At 33.3% G+C, this 23,497-nt stretch overlaps 3 protein-coding genes, 1 long non-coding RNA gene and 1 pseudogene across 9 annotated transcripts; 3 read left to right on the top strand and 2 right to left on the bottom strand.

Annotated features, from left to right (window-relative positions):
- Positions 1-3,949: 3,949 nt before the first annotated feature.
- LOC143304972 (uncharacterized) lies at positions 3,950-5,827 on the top strand. Its single transcript, XM_076627521.1, has 3 exons — positions 3,950-5,066; positions 5,175-5,463; positions 5,686-5,827. The coding sequence occupies exons 1-3, from the start codon at positions 4,984-4,986 to the stop codon at positions 5,689-5,691; spliced, it is 378 nt and encodes a 125-aa protein (XP_076483636.1). The 5' UTR covers positions 3,950-4,983; the 3' UTR covers positions 5,692-5,827.
- Positions 5,828-5,874: 47 nt separating this feature from the next.
- LOC143304974 (katanin p60 ATPase-containing subunit A-like 1 pseudogene) lies at positions 5,875-8,381 on the top strand (annotated as a pseudogene). Its single transcript, XR_013061648.1, has 3 exons — positions 5,875-5,979; positions 6,193-6,392; positions 6,543-8,381. The product of XR_013061648.1 is annotated as a katanin p60 ATPase-containing subunit A-like 1 pseudogene (transcript).
- LOC117162958 (survival motor neuron protein-like) lies at positions 8,381-13,798 on the bottom strand. Of its 4 annotated transcripts, XM_076627514.1 has the most exons (7): positions 13,717-13,798; positions 11,443-11,523; positions 9,683-9,865; positions 9,443-9,557; positions 8,756-9,053; positions 8,556-8,635; positions 8,381-8,487 (listed from the first exon to the last, which is right to left on the bottom strand). In XM_076627514.1, the coding sequence occupies exons 2-7, from the start codon at positions 11,521-11,523 to the stop codon at positions 8,429-8,431; spliced, it is 816 nt and encodes a 271-aa protein (XP_076483629.1). In that variant the 5' UTR covers positions 13,717-13,798; the 3' UTR covers positions 8,381-8,428. The 4 variants fall into 4 exon arrangements, with proteins under 4 accessions (XP_076483629.1, XP_076483632.1, XP_076483630.1 ...); XM_076627517.1 differs by lacking the exons at positions 11,443-11,523; positions 13,717-13,798 and adding an exon at positions 10,035-10,510; XM_076627515.1 differs by lacking the exons at positions 11,443-11,523; positions 13,717-13,798 and adding an exon at positions 10,046-10,510.
- LOC143304975 (uncharacterized) lies at positions 11,245-12,905 on the top strand. The gene is made up of 4 exons (XR_013061649.1): positions 11,245-11,382; positions 11,513-11,703; positions 11,798-11,910; positions 12,575-12,905. It is a non-coding gene; the product is annotated as an uncharacterized LOC143304975 (long non-coding RNA).
- LOC143304970 (uncharacterized) lies at positions 13,754-18,959 on the bottom strand. Of its 2 annotated transcripts, XM_076627519.1 has the most exons (3): positions 18,636-18,959; positions 17,296-17,781; positions 13,754-16,232 (listed from the first exon to the last, which is right to left on the bottom strand). In XM_076627519.1, the coding sequence occupies exons 2-3, from the start codon at positions 17,323-17,325 to the stop codon at positions 15,696-15,698; spliced, it is 567 nt and encodes a 188-aa protein (XP_076483634.1). In that variant the 5' UTR covers positions 17,326-17,781; positions 18,636-18,959; the 3' UTR covers positions 13,754-15,695. The 2 variants fall into 2 exon arrangements, with proteins under 2 accessions (XP_076483634.1, XP_076483633.1); XM_076627518.1 differs by lacking the exons at positions 17,296-17,781; positions 18,636-18,959 and adding an exon at positions 16,374-16,467.
- Between the last annotated feature and the right edge of the window lie 4,538 nt (positions 18,960-23,497).

Raw genomic sequence — 23,497 nt, 5'->3', positions numbered from 1 at the left:
CTGCGCATCATCTTTCTTTAACTTTTTTTGCATTTCCTTATCGACGCATGAAGACGAAATGCGTAAATTTTATTATTTATTTAAACATTACTATATTGTGCTCAAAGTAGCGGAATATCGTTCTATTATCAATATATGAAGAACTAAAAGAATTAAAAAAGAATTTAAAAAATATGTAGTTCAATCAATACTTCGTGTATTTTTCTATCTCCACAAGACAATATCCGGACCAGTTACGCTTACAGTATCAACAAAGATTTGTACAGCCATACGGAATAAGTCGTACTCAGTAGTTTAAAAGTATTAACCGCACGAACTCCAGAAACACTTTTGAAGTAACTTTCGAACCAATAAATCCCCGAACTAAGAACTGTCATATTTCGTCTCTATTTATCGAATATTGTGAGAAAATGCAAAAAAAAGAAGTTAAATAGAAAAAGTACTTGGAAACTTAAAAGAAAAAATCTCGAAAAATCTCTTAATACTTTTTACTGTCATCTTGAGACGCACCATATGTTAAGCTTCTTCGTAGTTACAACTTTTACCGCAGATGTAACGAACTGACAAATGCTTCGAATGGCGCGCGCGCGTCAACGCCTACACTTAAATTTTAAATAAATGTTTTTAAATAAATGTTTAAAATAATACATTAAATGTATTAACTTTCTTGCGCAATTTCATTTAATTTCTTACGATATGGAGGGTTTAATTATGTTTAAGATATCTATTTGAATCTTTTAAATTCGAAGTTTTTTAAAAAATTACCTTAAACTTTATAAAATTAAATCGTTTTTCCACTTTGTTGTATCATAAAACAGTTACTTAAATTCAAACCTTACCGTCGTCTTAAAATATTCTATATTTTCCTCGTCTTAAAAAATCTCCCTACAGAAAGAATAAAGAAGAATAAATTCCCATACGTTAAATTTCGCGTGATTGATGGAATACATAACGATAACGAGAACTAACTAGCGACAACAAGCAACCATTAGCAAGGACAACTGGCGACTATAACTGTCGTCTCTATGATGTATGGTGACTAAGGAGAACAGCCAGCAACTACGGATTACATGTAACAACCAACTGCCCCACTTCTAAAAGGCAACTAACTTGCAAACCCTTTGATGGTTTCTGTAGCGTGATATACCCCTTGAACGTGGTTAAAGAATGTGGTCGTCGCTGGACGGCGGTTTGACAGCAGAGCGATCTCGCCAATTCAAAGCTTGACATTACAAACTACCGAGAATCATTAGGCTCGTTATCGAGCATCTAGCTTTCAGAAGGTGCTTTATCATATGATATGACTTCACGATATTTTTATAGCAAGAAGAATGGCCAACCTCTAACAAAACAAATTTTTACTAAGTGCTGCATGTGAGCTGCAGGCCGGCCTACTAGGGAAATTTGACGAATGAATAAACTAAAATATATACGAATATATTCGTTATATCATAAAATACCCGCATTATGTTCTCTAACACCATAGAGGAAACTAAATTTATATATTAAAAAATTGGAATACCTGTTATAAGAGAGTTAATTAAATTCTAACCTATCGATGACTCCATAAAAACCTTTATTTCCTAAAAATGTATATCTTCCAAATTCTCCTTAGAAAGTATCATAGAGAAAATATGAAACCTGAAAAGTACATCACGCTGATGCCTCGATCAACCCTCGTGCTTCGCAGTCCATGTGTCCGAGCGATGAATTCCTTCCAAACAAGGAAAAACCAAAGGGAGGTCTTCTTCGAAGGACGTGAGAGGGTAAGGGAAGCAACGGGAACGATGATCACGCGATATACTGGCGGCGTACGTATAGAACGGCTGTTGCGAGAGAGTTCGCAAGAAACAAGAAGAAAAAAGGAATCGTAGGCCGACGCGACTATACGCTGTCGACGGACAAACAGCGACTGAGCCTAACTGAAACGAACTCTGTCGCAGTATGAGCACGGGCTACGTTTGCGGGTCGATCGAACACGTTCTGCGTCTCTCCTCGGCACCGGCGTCAAAACCACCCCCGACGAGCGCAACGCACTGGTGCACCTGCAATATTAACCACTGGTCTTTCCTTTTTCGCGCGATATTATATCAGCACCTATGATACCATTTCAAAGACCGCAATCAAAACATTAAATACCGCATTAAAGCCATACAATAATTCGCAATATTCATTCGTAAACGTTATTGTATATGTGCTTAATTAATCGTTATTATGTTTCGAATGATTTACTACCTCGTATTCCATAAGCAGATATATGGTTCATTTTCACCTCAAGTACGATATAATTTGTAACAAATATTTATAATTCACAATGTAAAATATTTATAATTCATTGGAAATATTTTTCTATCACGGTATAGTGGTCAAATTTCACATAAATCACAAACATATGGTAGTCAGAAGCTATACTCACGACATGACAAATCATGAAGATGTCATGAAAAATGGAGTCCGTCCATATATATTCAAACGCAACGAACAAGTTCGAACTTTTCGAGAACAAACGATTTGTTCGATAACATCTGTCGCGAGCTTCTCTTCCTTTAACGATAACAATTGACAACTAAAGCTCGAGAGGCTCGTAAGGATGAACAGCGACGAGTATCTAGAAGCTATGTACTTACCTGGGCAAGGAGACTCCAACACCAAGGACGTTGGAAGTTTCGAAAAGCGAAGATGGAAACTGAAGTAGCACGTCAGGTCAACTCCGGCGAAAACTGCTAAAGAAAGAAAAATCCAACTAATTTGTTTCCAACGATAAAATGAAATTAATTTGTTTCACAAATTATTAACTGGATATTATTAAAAAATTATTCAAAATTCGCTTGATTGATTCACGACCCGGGACATTTGGGTCGTACCATTTTGGTAATGGACGAAAATGGCAGAAGGAAGAACGACCGTTTTTTTCATATTTCTCTTTCCCCGGGAAACGATGGAATGCCCGAGCACCTTGTTTCATTTCTTCTCGACATCAATTTCAATCTTTTTAAACGAAATATAATCTGAACGATGAAAAGTTCATTCAAATAATGCTCCGCGCCAGACACTCACGAAAATTAAGAAGAAACATGGAAAATTCGCGAATAAAACGGATTTCTTTGTCCCAGTGAGATAATAAACCTCGTTCACGTATTGGTTTTTAAAATCAATATATCCACCAATGTGCACTCGTTTAACAAGGGTGATGGAACGTGCCAAAAATCTCTCAAGAGGGTCTTGGCAACGGAAGAGTCGAAAACGTCACAATTATGAATGAAAAATTCGAATAGTTGCTGATTTTACAGTCGAAACCGATAAAGAACTCCAGATATTCCCCCAATTAATTTACAATAAATTCGCGAAAATGATCGATTGCTGACGTCATTGTATTCTAGAAAGATTGTAAAACGATAAGAATTTATTGAAAAAACTTATATTCGATGATAACACTTCTAATAAGAGTACTAAGAGGAGCGATTCTGTACTCACCTTCCTGCCTCGAAGTACCGAACGCAATTAACCGTCCGCCCAGGATGGAACCGTTCGGAACTTTTGTAAGTCACTACACGGCCGCTGCTTATGGTGGAAATGTAATAGATATAAGTACAGAGCGCGTGAGCGAACTAAAAACGCGATAGAGAAGTAGAGAGAGGATGTTCCGTCCTTGTCTAATGACGCGCACTTGTACAGGAAATATGTAACAGGGGTATACGAGCAGCGTCAGTGTCCACTAGTGTGCATGCCTGATTAAACAAGGACAGGAAGTATCTATACATGGTGTTCTCTTTCTATTTCCATGTTGCATCCATCTTACTATACAGTACACACACTCAGCTATTCTATCATTATATTTGTGCGTTGCTTATGTGTGAACCAAACATTTCCATGGCAACAAATCGTTTGTCTCTTGTTTGATGCTCGGTTTTCAACGGAGTTGAAAGAATTTTTTAAGAGAAACGTAATGGACGGGATGTTTTTAAAGTAATAAACGGAAATTCTCGTATCCATTGAGAAACGATAGGCGATTTGAAAGTGTCACTATGAACGGTGATTTATCGATGCAAGGTAGTATGAATAAGATATTTTATAATCTGCGAAAAAAGGTAAGGAATATTCTAGATTTTAGATTTTAGAATTTCCACGTCACAGACGAGTGTGTTTTGTTATTTGATTTGTAATATTGCTGCAGTTCTCTTAATAGCTGTTCGTTTCATGCGATACTCGCACATAGTATCTATGACTTTTGCTTCTAACAATTTTTATAATTAGGCTGTATCAAATATTTTTAACGTTCGTGTTTCATGAAAAATCATGTGTAACTCGTTGAATTCGCAAATGTAACAAAAAATTACATGAAAAAACTTATATTATTGTAATGAAAAAATAATTATATTAGGAGGAGAGTCGTATTTCGGAACGTCATCGGAACATATTATACCTTGTATGTGATTATTTGGAACACAATGGGTGAGTATATTATAATTAAAATATATTCCTAGTTCCAATTCTCTTGAATAGTGTCAGTGACCAATCGAAATAGAAATCAGTGGACATCGTGGAAAGAGAAGGCGAAACCAAATTTGAAAATTCGACATCGGTAATTCAGTAGTTAAGAATAACTCAATCGATAATGTAGATTAACTAGTTATAAACAAATATATGAAATATAAATTCAAATTATTCTTATCCATCTAAAAATTGGAAATTAAAGAGCAGAAGACAAGAAATTATCTTCGAGGATTTATATAGTAAATACATTCTTTTGCCTGTATTACCTAGAGATAAAACAGTTGTTTGATGGTTATCTTATAGTGTTCAGTCATTGCGAAAAATATTTTTAATCGGTTAAAAACTATAATTAATTAAAAACTACATTTCTTTAGGTATATAGACATTAGCGATGTATTATTCCGGGAAGCTCGTCTATCTCCCGAACATCGGGTCTGCGACAACATCGATTTGGAAATTATCGTTGCAGAGTATGAAAATTATTACAAGATGAAATTTCAAAAATATCCCATATTGTGTAAGAAAATAACTGGAAGGGAAATGACGAGGGAAGTGACAAATGCAAGCAAAACGTAAGAATTTAAATTATTTAACGATATTAAACGGTATTCAACGTATCGTATTCAACGTATCGTATTCAACGTATCGTATTCAACGTATCGTATTACAATATGATCCAGTGTTTGTAGAAGTATTGAGACAAAAGCCAAATCTGTTAGTAAACAAGCGAGAAGTGAGCCTGTGAAAGAGACGAATCTACAGCAGAAGATAACTGATGACAATACGAATCATATTAATCTCGGAATGACAGTGACGTCGATATTTCCCAATGAGAGTGATGGACGTTCATCAGAAGAGCTATTTAACGTCCCAATGGAACAATCCATGCAATCGAAGATATTGAAATGCATTGAAAAGCTTTATTCAGATAATCCGGAATTACGAAAGATTGCTGAGGACATCTCATGCGTAAGTTATTTTCGATTAATATACGTATCGTAAAGCTTTTAAACGATAAAATTCCAGTCGATAAACCGTTCAACGTATATCGACGATGACGTGATTTCAGTAACGCTTCAAATACCAAATTACGTAACAATTACTTAATATAGAGAAGACGCCATTTTATCTTTGTATCGTCACAGGAGATCATAGTAAACAAATTAAATGTACATTGGGATGACGTTATAGGCCTAGAAGAATGTAAAACCGCTGTTAAGGAGGCCGTTGTGTATGCCCTTAAGTATCCTATCTTTTTTGATGGCCCGTTTTCCCCCTGGAAAGGTATTTTGCTGTACGGCCCACCTGGTACAGGAAAGATACTCGCATTCTTTTCATTTCTGTACGTGTTTACAAGAAATATACAAAACAGGGAAAACGATGTTAGCGAAGGCAGTCGCGACAGAATGCCATTGCACCTTTTTTAACATAACTGCCAGCTCATTGGTCAGCAAATGGAGAGGCGATTCCGAGAAGTATATACGTGTAAGTTGCTTTGTCTCTGTAAGTTTCTTTGTTCCTTTGTCTATGAAGGAGAGATTCTAGGTATAAAAAGATTTGATTTTATTTTTTGTCATTTATATAGAAATAGAATAGTTGTTTGGAAAACGAAATGATATCATATTCGTGATGAGGCAATGAATTTAAGGAATTTCGAATATAATATTTAATGAATAATACATTTGTTAAACTGAACAGGTTTTATTTGAACTTGCCTATAGTCATTCGCCTACAATTATTTTTATCGACGAGATTGACTGGATCGCCACAAATAAAGGAGACTGTATATTGTCTGAACCTGCAAAGAGATTCAGATCAGAACTTCTTTCTAGATTGGATGGATTAGTGTCTAATGAGAATTCTAATGTAGTTCTTCTGGCTACAACTAATTCCCCTTGGTACGTATATCACGTTATTTCAATGTTTTCTAAGTAGAAAATATCGTAATATTTCTCCAAATTCCAAATATGTTATTGTGTTGTTTGAAGTATTCCTTCATTATTATTAGTATAATAGAACAATAATATTTATTGTAAATATGTTATTAGGGACATTGATGCAGCTTTACTCAGGCGTCTCGAAAAGCAAATATACGTATCATTACCCAATGAAGTTGCTCGACTTGGTATATTCAAATTATACCTTAGCAACCACTTATTAGAAAATACAGACATTGTAAACCACATAGTAAAATGTACTGAAAGATATTCTTGTGCAGATATAAAATTGCTTTGTAAGCAAGCGTGGCTACTAGAAATAAGCCCGATATGGAGGAGACTTGAAAAGAAAGAAACACCTGTTACCACTTTGAAATATGAATTAAAAAGTTATGAAATATTAGCAAAATTGTTTAAAAAAATGTCACCTACAGTTATGCAAATAGATAAATATGATACGTGGAACAAATAAATACGCAATCGTAAGGACAGATATTGAAAAATATAAATAAATGGATTATCGTTCGAGAAATCATTCGCATGTGTGTGCATGTGTGTATGCGCGCATGTGTGTGCGCGCATGTGTGTCATGTGTGTCATGTGTGTCATGTGTGTCATGTGTGTCATGTGTGTGCGTGTGTGTGCGCGCACGCGCTATAGGCTAAGTTTAAAATATTCGGTTGTATTATATCCTTGTATTATATATGTCGGAGATGAAAGGAAAACCGGAGCCTTCCCTTTGCAATTTTGAGGAAGCCTTCTAATGCTTTAGCCTAGATTTTATCATAACTGTAATTAAGCAATTGTCATTTGTAATTGTTTGATATTTGTGAAAGCGAAAGTGGGTTCGAGGTGACAACTGGTCGCCGAACGTAGCCACGGTCACGGGATAAACGTTTTGCCTGACGAAGGTGTGGATCGGTTGTATTGTTCTCCCTAGAAATCACATAGAATTGTACTTTAGAGATGTCGATATAATGGGACACACGTTGTATTAGGAATCAATCTCCAGACAGAAACTGCCTAGTAACGGCGTTTGAATCTTTCTCGATGTTTCCAAAGAGTATACAACAAACTTTTGACAGAAATTGCCTAGCAACAACGATTGGAACCTTCTCGATGTTTCCAGCGAGCATATAACAAACAAATGCAGTCGTATAGCGAAAAAGATTTTCATCAGATATTCATTCGTGTGATCGCCTTGGAAAGTGATACATCGAGCAATTTACCGAGTGTTTCAGCAATTGTATTTTGTGTTTAAAATTATTCTACACATAGTAAAGAGTTATCCCGTTGACCGTGGATTCGTTTGAACCCCGGAACATTGTTAATAGCGTTAATTAAATTCATTATTCGTGAAACCTATCAATCGTTAATCTCATTATACGTTAAATTCATTATTCGTAAGACATATTATTCGTTCCTCTTATTGTTCGTTAAACTTATTAATCTTTAATCTAATTATTAGTTAAACTTATCGTTTGTTAATCTTATTATTTATTAAACTCATTATTCATAATATTTTGTAAAATCTTGTTTATTCGCGTAAATATATTCTGTTTCGTAAAACAATGGCTAATTATTCGTTCCTCTTATTGTTCGTTAAACTTATTAATCTTTAATCTAATTATTAGTTAAACTTATCGTTTGTTAATCTTATTATTTATTAAACTCATTATTCATAATATTTTGTAAAATCTTGTTTATTCGCGTAAATATATTCTCTGTTTCGTAAAACAATGGCTAATTCAAACGAAGGATCATTACGCGCCTTAAATGCTAATGATAACCCGACATATATATGTGAGTGTATTTTATCAAAAATATGTTTTTTATGTTTTCTTATCTTAGTAATTATTTTTAAAAAAGTCTTAAAGTCTTATATGAAAATAAAGCTGTTCTTTATTTCAAATAATTGAAGTAAATAAATACAATGAGTTTTATATTTTATTATATCTTATATTATTGTTATATTGTTATTGAAAAAATTGATATAATCAACAGTTCTTCCTGTTCTCTTGATTGTTTCTTGCTTGTTTCAAACCATGATAATAACCTACAAAAGAAATAACATAGTCCATTGAAAATTTAATATACAATAAAATACTTATATGAAATAATTACCTGTGTAATATACCATATAACCACTAATATACCATGACATCAACATACTTGAAAGTGCGTCTGTATCATTATCTGGTAATCTAGTACATTTTATTAAAATTTCGTATTTTTTTTCCAAATAAAATGTTAAACTTATTCCAAATTACTTATTAATATTAGAAGTATTCAGCATTCCATTAGAATTTTTAAATTGTACTTACTTGGCCATTAATTGTGGTGGTAAAGGAGGTGCAGGTGGCATTATATCAGTCATCGAATTGAAAGATGGTCCCGGTATGAAGTGATGTTTATACGCATTTGCTTCTTCAGAGTCACAATCCATTTTTTCTACATTATATTTTTTCGAATTTACATTTGTAGAAAAATTAGTCTCACAAGTCTCATCGTTCTCTTCGTTGAATTTCTCTTCCAAAGCTTTCTTTCGTTGTGCTATTTGACTTTGCAAACCTTCTGATTCTAAAAGAGAACTCAACTCGACTTTCTCTGTATTACCATAGCCTAAACACAGAGTAAAAAAAATTTTTGTCATTTAATAGAATTACTGAATGCCATTCAGTTACTGTCCTTACAGGCAATGTATTAGAATTTCCCGTGCATAAATGTATATGTATAAATGTTTGCCTTGATATATGTAGTAATAATCACTCGTCTAATGAGGAGAATTATATTCCAAGCAGCTAATAATGAACAATAAGTAACATGCATGTTTATGGTTCATGACCCTATATCCCACGGGTCTCCCCATAGACATTGACAGGTACTCCTGCCCAGTTAAGGACCTGCTGAATGACACTGTGATAGACTATGCGAAAGCCTTTACTTCATATATATATATGTATTTTTAGTACATTTCTTAATTGACATAACCATCATGCTAAAGGTATTACCTACAAATTTTACAACACACGTGCCATTGTTTTCGTAAATTTTTGATATTATAGCTTCATAAATTTCTCCATCCTCTGAGTATATTGCACGATAAGGTGCTCCTATGATCCATTTCTATAGAGAAAAGATGTGTATACAAATAAATATAAGTAAATAGCAAAATAAAATAATTTGCTTCTTAATCAATATATTTAATAATATTCTGTATCAAATTTGTAATATTCTATCAAAATCACAACCTTGTGTAATTTACTTGCGTGTTTAGGCTGCTTAAGATTTTGTAGGTTTTCTTTCGGTTGAGAATTTCCAACATCCATTCCCATTCGCTTGATAACTTCTTCTTTTGCTAAATTTATTGCTTTATCATATGCTTCTATTAATGCACTATCATCCCAAACATTATCATTGGCTGTGTCTGTATCCTTTTGAGATAGCAAATTATACGTTATTAATATTGATACAAGTATTTTATTATCAAACTATTGCAAATTATCATATATGTCATTTTTCAAAAATTGACTAAAAGGTAGTGGATACTGTTAATTACTATTATGCTAAAATCTTGTACTAAAATAATGTTAAAACCATTACGTTTCCATTACCATACATACGTTTCCATTTCCTCGTATAAAAAGAACATTCATATCATCTGCCATTTTAAAATAACATCATTTAAATATTGAATTTGCTTCTGAAATATTAATTTGTCTCATTTCTTTAACTCTAACACATTGTAAACAATGATGACATTATACCAACTATAATACTAAAAATCTATTCCCCATTCATTCGAAAGATTATTTTTTGAAGCAAGGTTAACATTGAATGTTCCCAAACTTCAATAACTGTATTTTACTTTCTTTACAATATCTAACAATATATTAGAATACTATAAAAAAATATTGTATGCACAAGAAACTGTTTATAGCGAAATAGCAAAAGAATTAATCACATATTATAACTAAAACGAGATTGTTAAGTAGATTATATTATACTGCATATGCGTTAGTGTTTCAGCTGGTAAATATAGTTTTTATATCTGAAGATAAATAAGATTTAATTCTATAAAATTGCATAATGAATTATACATCTATCTATTACTATTCGTATTTCCCCTTAGTTGTATGTTGTCAATAGCATCAATCACGACATATAAATAAATATAGAAGAAACCGTTCGGAAATGGAAAGGGAAAAATGAACATGGAAGACAAGAAAGTTTTCTTCAGGTTTAGCGTATGCGTGATACGCTTTGAATGTCTCAGATAAAGATAAAGATACTCTGCTCATTTCTATTTGTTCCGCAGAACGAGAAATTTGTTGTCTTTCATATTGGTTTTTACCATTCAATTTTTGGGCAGTTTTCCCTAGCGAGTGTCGGTCCCTGTTTGATAAAACCAGACCGTAATTTATACAGATATGTATTATAGATATATATTTGTAAAACTGAAATCAGATGAAATAAATGTTGCCTGAGGTTTTAAACGTTTAATAAAAACAATATTTCATTTGGAAAAAATGTAAGATATGTAAAATTACACATTGATCATTTTGTTGGTCTTGTATCATAAAACGTGTGGCCCGAAGAGCACGTGTCCGGTAGGGATACGTCACTTGTGTTAGGAATCGTTTTATAACCTATCACAGTAAAGGAACGTCCCAGTATAGCAGCCGAAGAATGCCGTGAAAGTTTTTGTACAAAGTACAATTGATCTACAATTGATATTTTCCGCAATACTTATCTGGTGTTCGGTCAGGGTGTCCCATACTCATGATATTTATGACAGTGGAATAGCGTTAGTAAATCAATTACAAAAATTTTCGAGATCAATTCTCGGTATTGCATCAAATTATTCAAAATATACAAGCAACACAACGTTGCCCTTTTTGCAGGCAACAAGAGGAATATCGACCACGCAACCACTTTCAGAAAAACAAGAGTAAGTGATACAAATTTTCTTGTGCTTTCCTTCTTTTTTTAATAGAATTTCAGTACTTACCTTCCAATATAAAATTGGTGTCAAAATAATAATGCTAATAATAATGTCTAAGAAATTTTTCTCTTTGTAGGAGTATAACATCTAGAAAAATAACATAGTATTAATAGAATAGTATTAATAAGAACAACATTGACAGTGAACAACTAAAAATATAACACTGTTATAAATATATGATATACGAATTTTATTTATGTATTATTAAGACAAGTATATCTTATTTTTAAATTATTTCTATTATCATAAGTGATACATATAATTAAGGTATAATTAAGAGAAGATTAATTGAAGAAACACAAAAAATAAAGAAAATAATTATATTGAGATAATTTTTATCTTTCATAAATATTATTTTCAGAGTAAATATAACGTTTGTTAAAGCAGGTGGAGAGAGAATCAAAGCAAAAGGGAAAGTTGGAGATACTATATTAGACATAGTAGTAAATGATGAAATTGATTTAGATGGATATGGTATGTTTTAAAGAAGCGTAATTTACTTAATTTAAAATAAATAATTTTGAGGTAGAAAATATTTGAAAATTTTCATTTTTATCAAGTTTAATATTCTTATTATTTTTAACTTTTGATACTTTATTATATAAGTATGTTGTAATCTTAAAATATAATTGATATAGGTGCTTGTGAAGGAACATTAACTTGTAGTACGTGCCATTTAATATTTTCGAAAGAAGTTTATGATGCACTTCCTGACAAACCAACAGATGAAGAATTAGACATGTTGGATTTAGCATATAAATTAACAGATACGTTAGTTCATAATAATCAGTATCAAATCATTCACATTATTAATTCTATTACCTTTTAATATTTTATAAAGTGAATTTTTCTATTTAAATTTATGTAAAAACAGGTTAGTATTGGGTATTTCGAAATCTGCATCTCAATGTAGAATTTCAAATCGCTATCTCTGAATACTACGAAACTGAAATTATAATAAATTTTCATAGTTTTTTATTTATGACCCTATAATCATTACAAATCTATGTTGGAATTAGCATATTTACAATGTTGATTTTCAAATGGATAAATAGAAATCTTATTGTGTATTAGTATTAATTTGTATAGCAATAAATATATTTATTGACATATTCAGTTATATAATATTTAATTTCAGGTCACGGCTAGGCTGTCAAATAGTAATGTCTAAGGAACTAGATGGAATTGAGGTAAGAGTTCCATCAACAATTAATGATGCAAGAGCATAACTGAAATTATCTATAGGTTTTTGAAAATTTGTATACAATGTTATACATCTCTTGTTAAAAAACCCTTGTTATAATTATTAAAATATTGGTATTAAAAAAATATAATAAAGAATCTTGTGTTTAAATGTGAAGCTTATATATATACATATGTTATAGTATAATTGCAATTTTGATATTTGTACATTGCCATTGTAAAAAGCCTATCCAATTATGAAGAAAATATATCTTTTATTTTTAATATACAGGGTGTCAATTTTAAAACGTTCATCTAAATTATTTTCGTTACTATTAAAGATAAGAAGAAATTATTAAGGAAGACTTAAATGGTTTTAAGATGTGTACTTGGTTATGATAAAAAAGACTCTTGTGGAATAAATTTTGCAACTTCTGAAAGATTAGATAAAAGCTTAGAACCTAAAAAATAATTTGAAATTAATTTCGTTTAGATATACTGTTTGATTTCTTAGCTATGGGCAAGTTTAAAAGATCATCAAACTCATGGTCAACAAAACAACAGAAATGTACATGCAATGCTTTTTCGTTTCACAACAAGTTATCTGACACTATCATCATTTTCGTGGCACATGCAACATTATCGATTGAGTATAGTAATGTTTTGGATTAAAACAAATGTCTCGACATTGGAGCAAAATATTTCAACCTTTAAGGACTAAAATTAAAACTTATGAGTTTGTTTATAATTTTAATAGATTTTATTAATATTGTGTTTACTGGTTTATTAATTACAAGAAAGTTTGTAAAAGACTGAAGTTTTACGTAAAAAGTACAAATATTCTTTCAACAAAATTAGTCAAATCACATTATTATTTATACATATTGTATATAAATAAAATATGCGGATATATTACTTTACCCTAGAATTAAAATTCAATAATATTGAAGAATCTTATTTATTCAGATTTTGTACATTATCGCTTCTAACCTCGGATAATAGAACAACAAATTAAATATTTTTAAACAAAAAAACTTTGTTCCTTTGTTTGATTTCCCTTGCTCGCGTTTCTTAACTACTTAGATATAAAATACGTACGTTTTCGAAAATTCATACTTCACAAGCTACTAAACGCTTTATCTGTTCAGAATAATTTATTGTTTTCTTAACTAGGTACATACCAAATACATCTATTAAGTTGGTATTTCTCATAATTACCAGTACATAAAGCTAAAACACTTTTGTACTATGCTTGTTATACATGGATCTAACAAATAATTTAACTTGTGTATTGTCGTTTGTATATTTTGTTACGTGTAAAATATTCTATTTCTACACTACTTACAAATTGGATAAAGTGTACATTACACATCGTGAAATTTACATATTTTCACTTGGTTACCCTGCCCAATTCGAATATAATTCAGAACGTATGTGCTATATTTATATATTCTGCATTTGTTTTGTATATTATGTACACTGATCTGATCTTTGTAAACGCGAGTTTTACGATATTAATGAGAAATTTGCCAATTTAATGGAAGTTGTTAATTTTTTCTGGCACGTTTCACGTTAGCAGACATGTTTCTTAAGTTACAGTCGAAAAGTGTTTTTATGTAAAAGAATAGGAATGATCAAGTTATTTTAAGATGACAAGATATTTCACGTCTTCTATTTAAATATAGCGTTAAATTTTAATTCCGTCAATTCGTATATACTCATACATCGAATTTCCTTTTCTCATGTCATTTCTTTTCTTTCATTTCACATTTAATTACAAAGATAAAGTGTAAGTACGTTCCTCATAAAATTAATATCAAATGTCGCAAAATATACAAAAGTAAACTAAGAAGAGGGGTATATATTATTACACAAACTGTCGTTCATATTGCATATGTACATATGCAGTATAAAAACAATACTTTTTAGTTTTTAATCTCTTGTTTAAATAATCCTAATATCTAAATTTGTATCGGTCATTGATTCGATATAACTGCGTTTATTGGAAGTAATTAAGCTATAGCCTGCGCACAAGAGAAGAAGGAACAAACACGTATAGTATACACGCTTAAATAACAAAATTAAGTCAGTTTACGTTCAATGTGAACTTGATCAAAGTTCCAGTCTCGAATTATAGAGTTTCTTACTATCAGTTTACAAAATTCGATATTACGATTATGTACCGTATTTGAAAAACATAAAATGCTTTGTTCAATTTTAAATAAAACTAATATTTACCAAAGCGAATACGAAAAAAATGTTATCATCAAACTCAATTTTCAATTATCAAACTTAATCCAGCACAAATACAAATGTTATTCGTGCTTTTTTACTTTTACTACTTTTCAACTCTCTATAGTTCGAGATTTGAGTTCCGCTAACTTTCTTTCTACTGCGCATGCGCAACAGGAAAACTTGAATTACACGTAATAGTAAAAAATTCGAAAATCTTATCCTTTCGTGGCAGCGAAAGTAACCTAGGACTAGAGGTTCCATAACATTAATAATAATAAGGCAATAATATTAATATTAATAATAATGTAATCGAGTACTACTAACAATATTAATAATAATAATAATAGTATGGTAATGGCAAGATACACGCGGTATAAATTAATCATTCCTTTCGTAATATCTACGACGTCTTCGGGATATTCTTTAGAAATTACTTTATTTCTGGTCAATATTCATTAACGAGCAACTTTTCTCTCTGTTTCTTATCACGATTTTTTTCACTTCATCACAATTGTACCGTTAGAAATTATTCAAAGCATTGTTAAAATGTCCATGAAATATATGCAATTGCCGTATTGAATAAGCGAGTAATGAAGTTGCTGTTTCACTGAATAAAAGTGAAATCTCCAATACGTGTGCTCAAGTATATAAGTTAAAAAAAGATTGGTACATCAATGCCTATTATTCTTAATCAATATTCATCATTTAACAATTAGGACCGAATTTTTACAAACCAACTCTAAACCACGACCCAATTTACAAATAAAAAGATCGATGTGTAAATTAACTATCAACTATTAATCTCCAATCCTATGTGAAGATATAATGTTCGGACCAAATTTCTAAACTAACGTGGACAATTCATGCGGACTATTGGTGGTTGCTGCGCTACTTAGATCCAATGTGGCAGCCGGAAGACCAGGACTGACGCTGCCGGTTGCTTCCCGTGGCAAATGCTGCGATCTATTTAGCTTATTTCCAGGACTCGGTGGCGATCTATCTGCTGGTATATCCGGTGGCGTAACCACGTTTCTGTGTCCGCTCACGTTCAGATGATTGTGCGTCGCCGCGATCGGAGCTGGCGATGAGAGCAACAAGGGCGGTGGAGACATTGACACGTGTCGATGATGATGATGGTGATGATAGTGTTGGTACTGTGCAGCTCGGCCGTGCGTTGTGTGGCTGGTATTTAGTTGGTTCGTCACGGGCCCGACTTTCGTTGGGCAGCCAGCATGGTGGATGGTTAACGGGCCACGTAGTTGTTGTTGCTGTTGTAGCTGGGGCTGGTTCTGGTGCTGTTGCAGCTGCTGCTGACGCTGCAGCTGTACCGCCGCTTCGCACTGTTCGCGCGCTAACGCCTTCACGGCATTCGTCTTCTCCTACGAAATAAGAATGATAGGTTAGGTTGTATTCAGGGGCCATAACAAATTAAAAAAGTTATAATATAAGAATTTACATTTTAGTTGAAATGATTCTAGTTACGAATAAGTATTAAAGATGATTCAAATCTTTTTCGTTACCGATAACCATGGTGAAAACTCTTTTGGATTACTTTCAGCCATTGTCAATCTTATTGTCAATACTACATGCTTGAAGTAGAAGGAGAGGTACAGAGAAAAAGACTTTTTCTCAGCAAATATAATCGTTACTCAATTATTTTGTTCAACAGTTTTACAAATCTCCCAAAAATAAACGAGAATACGAAAATACACTGAATATCGTGTGTATGGTTATTTATAAAATCCCCTTGAAATAGTTGCGATCGCGGATCACATAAACAAACGAACCTGTCATTCTACAGAGTATCTTTTTCGGTGAAATTATGCAAACGTAAATGTAACTTCGGTAGAACTCCTCGAGAACTTGTAAGCTTATATGACTCTGACCCAACCAGTCCATTCTAAAGTGTATAATTTATAAAAGGGGATTATATTAATACGCGGAGGATGTGGTAGGTGGTAGGTTTTGCATATGAATGTTTGTTGATACAACGAATGGTTAAATGGAGGTTTTCATGAATGTGATAAGGACTAGATCGAATGTTTTAACACTTATAACTAGAATGCGTATTTTTATACAAGTTTGTAGTTTTACGAACATAATCAAAGAAATAAAATTTTAATCGAGATTTGTTTTCTTATATACGTATATTTTAGCGCATTTTATGCATTTTGCGCCATTTGCGTACTTTTCAATTTCGCACGAACGTATAAAGATCAGCAATATAATTATAACGCTTCTTAAAAATGTGAAAAATCCAGGTTTCCTAAAAGCTTGCAATTGATTTCAGAAAAATTTTTATGAACTCTACCAGATAAATTATGGTAACTCTGAAAAACAAAATTTCACGATAAAATGATTTCCGGGTAAAATACACATAAAAGATGATTTAGACGTGTTTGAACGTGTTCGTTTTCTTTTTTAATAGCGATATGTTCTTACCCTCTGCCACACGAAGACGTTATGGACCATTGCGCATCCACAAAACACGATGCCAAGGCCTATGAAAACCGACGTAACGATTGCCGGTGTGACACCAATTACCTCTCAGAGAAAAGACATCGACTCCCGACTGTCGGACGCCAACGCCGCGACGCATCTTAGTCCCCATCAGAGATAAGGCCCCAACCCCGACTTTCGGACTCCTTGGAATCCACACCAAACTCCCCAACATCCCCAAGCCAGGGTGTATATAAGCCGAGACTTCACCCAGCCCGGGGAGTTCTCGTTCTAGTTGCTGTTCTTGTACAACACCCCTTTCTCTGTTCAACGTTATTCTACTGTAAGTGCCAAAGTTATAATAAAGTTCGATAAAAGAGAATTAATAGTTGGGCTACGACTCAGCTTTCTTTTCTCTCGCAACCCAAGTATCCATTTTACGTGACACCGGCGTCGAATGAAACTGGATGAATGTATACAATATCATACCTGAAAGCATTGTTAGAGGATCATTATAACACGTATGCCATAACAAGCGGGACAAAGAATCAGCGCAAATACATATTCTCAATACATATAATTCTCGAAGCGTAAACTATATACATATGCTTTTCATTGAAATTTTCAATACTAGTCGCAAATTATTTTTCAATTAATTTATTATTTAAGTCTTTATATATCAATTCTCGACGAATAAATTACTTAAATTATAGAGAATCTATCTTCAGACAATAGAGAATTCAATATTTTCGGTCGTTAAGTAATTTACAAATTTCTAAAACGATTACGTTCGAAGTTTTGGACAGTATTTGAAGTTTCTAACATGACATTAAAAAAAAATAAATAAATTTTATGATATAATTAAAAAAACATTGTAGTTTATCATAATTTCTATTCCGTCAAATTTATTAAAACGCAGTTTTCTTCTGAACAGAGTCAAAATGTCCGTCTTGAATCGAGTTCAACAGCTTAACGATCGATCGAACGAATGATAGCTGTGTAAACTAGCATGACACAACGTAAACTTTAGATTAGATCTCGATCCATCCACCAGCCGTATTCATGCATGACATGAATATTCTGTTTCAGCTCTTTATAAATTAATCTGTTAAAACTTCCCTAAAAGACGATCATTTTTTATTTTTCTAAGAAAAATAATGACTATTCGGCGTTAAAATTAACTTTATTTCCATTGGATTTCTAAACTGATTTCATACACTCAGAGATAGTTCACAGTATCTTTTAGATTCATGCCTGAATTCAAGAAAAATTAAACGTATAACTTATGTACTAGTATCTTTCAAAAGGTTAAAGTTGACAGAATTGAAGGAATTGGTTCTTACCAGTTAGAAAGACGGGAATGCTAATGAAAAACCCTCCGACAGCACATATCCGGCTGATGGATGATTTTTGCAGGTACTTGTTACTCCTGAAACAGACAAAATTTGAAGTGAAAGTCAGTTTCACGATTCTATGATAATTGAGCGAAATATAAAGGAACCAGTTTTTTGTTTAACAGCCAAGAATCTTTCAAAAATTCTACTGTAATTGATACTTCAAATATATTTAGTCAGACAAAGGATAATCATAATCGCAACGTTAATCTTAACTTTAATTCAAGGATCAAACAGTATCATTATACATATAAAAGTAAACATAAAGTCTATCCACATTATTGTTATTATTATTATTATTATTATTATATGTTATTCTATAATTGATTTTTATTTCTTTATTATCAATATTATTCTATTTTCTATAATGATTCAATTATAGATCTTATTTTTTGTCAATCATATTTCACTGAAAAGATCACTGTGAAAATAATCTAATAGTAAAAAATGAAAACTAATCTTTTTCTACCTTGTCTTCATTTTTTACAAACTCTGTCCACCGCCGTAAACCTATTAAATGCATGAAACGACAAAGCAAAGCTGCTTCACATAATTCCCCGCTCATGCAGTGTCAATCAGCTCACGACCGCAAACGATACTGCTAATTTCCAGCGACCACGAACGATTTCACCGTAATTGCCGGTGTGAAATTTACCAATACGTGCTCGAATTGGTCAATAATGGATAGAGCGCTCTTGCACACATTAATCTACCAACAAATAATATTGACTCAATTGAACAACAGCGCATAGATTAACGGACAAACCGCATGTTCCAAACAGATTTACAATCACGGCAGAAAATACATGCCGTTATAGATGTTTCCTGGTTAAGATTAATTTCCACGCGTTAAGAACATTGTAACCGGAATCTAGGAAGAACTAGCACTTCCTGGAATAATACTATTGTGTCCTCGATGAATGTCTCTCCGCAATGCCCTCGAGTGAGTTGTTTTTGTCTTTGGTCGTACGACGTCCGGGATGAGAATTCGGGGAACGGTTTTGCGCTGCTTTAATACTCGCACAACCATCCATCCATGGGACTGCATCTTTTTAGGAGGACCAGTGATTAATCTTTTCCCACTCATTTTCATCTCTAATTTCTCATGAGGCTAAGATTCCTGCATCTTTTATCATAATAATTTATTAATACTGTTAATAAATTGAGACAATTTTACACGTCGTATTTTGCGTTATAAGATGACTTGTAATTTGTAAAATTTACCTGTAAAATTCCTTTGTTTGTTTTACCGAAGCAATAGTTGGCATTTCTATACAATAATAATTTGTTAATACTAATAATTTGTAAGGTTATCATGTTATCATTCTTCTAATGGATAGTATATTATTGAAACTTTTTTAATATTGAAACGCGATATTTTTTTGGAGAAGAAGTGCATAGTAATAAAGAGTTGAATTCTACGGACGTAAAAAGTGGACATAACATTTTCTGTACATGGAGTCGCCTGGCCTAAACATTTTATGATTTCCGGGCAAAATACAGACGAATCCAGCGCTGATTTTAAAGCAGCTTCATCCAAATAAGCCACAATAAGAAATTCCCACGAAACAGTTGCGTTCATCCCCTTTCGAGGTCGCCGACCTCTTTGAATGCGTTTCAAGAGCGTCGTACCAATGAAACTTCGAGTTCTAAACTAATTTCTCGGCCTTTTGCGTTAAATTTAACCTTCCGCGTTAGTGTATTTCGGACGAGCTCCTATTTTACGCTTTCGTCGACTTCACCAACGTAACACGCAGCATCCGCAAGTAAAACTGTCTCTTAAATTTGATGTGACACCAATACACGACGAGAAGAATCACAATGCCATTTTTATTCCACTTCGTTAATTTTTCGTCGTAAGGTTTAGCTGTAAATAGGATTAAGAAAATTTAGATTAACGAGGAATTTAAAATTGATCTGTTAAATCAACAATTTCCATTAGTTGTCAATAGATTTTATAAGCCTCAGATTACTGAGAAATTATACACATTGCAAAATATTTACCATTGGTTACCCACGCTACACGTAAATTTGATCAATCTACCAATGCACTAACACTGCAATAAATTTCTATTGCAACATTCCACGCTCCTTTGCCGCACCTTAAACTCCTCGCTAGATTTATTCCACCTTAAAGTGTCACATAACTCCTACGACACCGATATCAAATCTTAAACTCCACCAAATTCCAGAGAAACTTGATTTCGTCGAAAGTAAGAGATTAAACTTAAAAAGCAATTTATTTCATCTTTAAACTATCCCAAACTTCTTAAATATAATTTATATATATAAAATATTATACACTTATTGTGTGCATTATATATTTCAAGAACTTTGCAATAAAAAATAAAACTTATTACATTTAAGATATGGTTATATCGCACAGGCTCGAATATGATAAAGAGGTTAAATAAATGTCTCGAATCTCCGCAACAAACTCACACAAACCATCTAAAACACGTATACACAATGTGCATTCACTACGAACTCGACTCCCATTCCCTGTCAAAATCACAGGCATGCAGAGTCAATTTCACTGCTCGAGCTAGTTGAATAGGGAAGAAGGTCGAGAGCTGGAGTGAAGGAGCATAGTTGGTAAAGAATCGCGTGCCGCCGCGCCATTAAGATCAAGCCCACGATCTCAACAATAAATATTAGACGGTTCTCTGACCTGCATTTCGCGTGCGACTCGGAACGATTCAAAAACGCGTAAATTTCCCATGAGTCGAATCAAACGTTCGCGATTTATCGCATTTAGGTTATATCGATATTGTCCACGAGTGGAGGCATTCAAACACAGATTGCTTTGTGTCACTCTATCGTAACTGCCCGTAATACATGATAATTTAATTTCGAATTCTTTCGAATATATGCACGTAACGAAAAATTTGTATTGGTTAGTCAATTGCAGACCAACCAGTTGTTAGCCAGTGAAAATAATGTAGATAATAATAATGAAGAATTAGCTCGAGAAGAGTAAACAAACAAGGCGTCTTAATAAAAGGCACAATGTAGGTCCGCAAAGTGGTGGGATTTCGGCGCATGCGCATTGTTTCGCATCAACTTACAATTAGACATGCACGAAAGCTTCATTTCTGCCGCATACATACTTGGATTCGCGTGCATGAAATTCACAAAGTAGGTTATTGCTTGAAAAACAGCTTTAATCGAGCGAAGCTTTTAACCAGACTGAAATCAAGTCTTGGTTTCTTTAGAAATTCAGATGGAATAAGAGAAACCTATTTTATCTGTGGATAAAGGTTAGGCTGCATCGGTTGGCTTATATGACTTTCCGGTGACTTTGAAGGGTAATACGGCGCCGGCGGTCGAAAAGGTAACTTCTCTATTGAACGAGATCTCATTGATCTCGTCTAAGCAGGAAGAGTCTGTCGGCCCTTTGATTTTATACGAGTCTTTCCATTCACGATCGTGCGAGCTGGCTACAGGCGACGACACGGACCCCCGACAAAACTGTCTGAGTCTATTCAAGGCGACGTCAAATAGTTTCACTCGGAGAGATGAATGGAGATAAGAATCACCGGAGCGTCTCTGCGCTTCGATGACAATGATATTTGGTAAATCCTCTTCTTGTTTCTCGTTTTGAAAGAAGGTTGTAAAGAAGAGTGCTACTAGATCGTCTAGGGAAATCACACGGTATATATTGCGTAATGCTATTGATTTATCAAAAATAACAAGAGGTTAAGGAGCTTTGGGAAGGTTGATTCAATTTTTTATAACCTGACATCTCTTTGAATAAATGTCTTAAGAAACGCTTGAATAAAATGTTAAAAAAATAATAATCTTTTAATGAAATAATCATCTAAAATGAAATCTTTTCCTGTATTTTTAGACAATAAGATTTACTATATCCTACGCCATAATAAGAATCAATTTGCTATGAACTTGTAAGAATTTTGCTAGGAAATTGTAAGAATTCAGAAAATATAAGGAGGCCGGAAGAGGTAAATGAAATCCACAGAAACATTGACCCAACCTCAGCCCAGTTAGCCAAGAAACTAAAATATCTCGTTGCCTTTTCTATATTTACGACCAGAACGTGGTCATTAATTGAGTCTAGCGACTGCACCGTAGACGAGTCACTGACCGATGTTGCTTTAATGGATATGCGGAAAATCACGTGTTCCAGGTTCCAGGGATGTAGTTGTTTTCATTTTCCGGAGAATACGGTCGACTCGCGTGTGTATACCAATCTATCTGAGGATAGGTGTTCGTTAGAATTACTAACTATATTACTTTCAACCTTGTGATTAAAATTTTTAAACGTCACTTAATAGCAATTCAGTCGAGTAAGTACAAACTTTCAAATGTCCTAATTTTCAAATCTTTATATTTTTTAATCTCAAAGATATTTTATTATTTGCCGTAGATCAAGCTTCGTGTTACCGGTACTGTAACATTACAATCCTACGAGAAGCAGAAAATAGTGAAAAAATCTGACCTAATAGATAGTAGTCAATATTCCTTTGACGCGTCTTATGCGAACCGCAGTTAGAGGAAATGCAAATAAGCTCTTGCGAAACGGTTTGCCGCACGACAAGCCTACGAACAACGCCCAATGCAAGTTCGGTGGGAGTTACAGGAAGAGGGACGTCTAAAATCAACTAGGAATCCCTATTCAATCGTGTAATTTTCGATTCCGGCATTGAACTTCCCGAAGAAAATTAAATACAATTCCGACTCGAGATTTAATTTCAGTCTCGTAGCTAATGCAATCTAATCGCGTTTGCAAGGCTACGCTTCCGGTCAGAAGCCACGCGCTTCGATCGCGTACTTTCCGCATCGGAAGCGTA

This window comes from Bombus vancouverensis, unplaced genomic scaffold (genome assembly GCF_051014615.1).
Source record: "Bombus vancouverensis nearcticus unplaced genomic scaffold, iyBomVanc1_principal scaffold0069, whole genome shotgun sequence".
Taxonomy (NCBI): Eukaryota; Metazoa; Arthropoda; class Insecta; order Hymenoptera; family Apidae; genus Bombus; species Bombus vancouverensis.
This window is presented reverse-complemented; position numbering and strand designations above follow the sequence as displayed.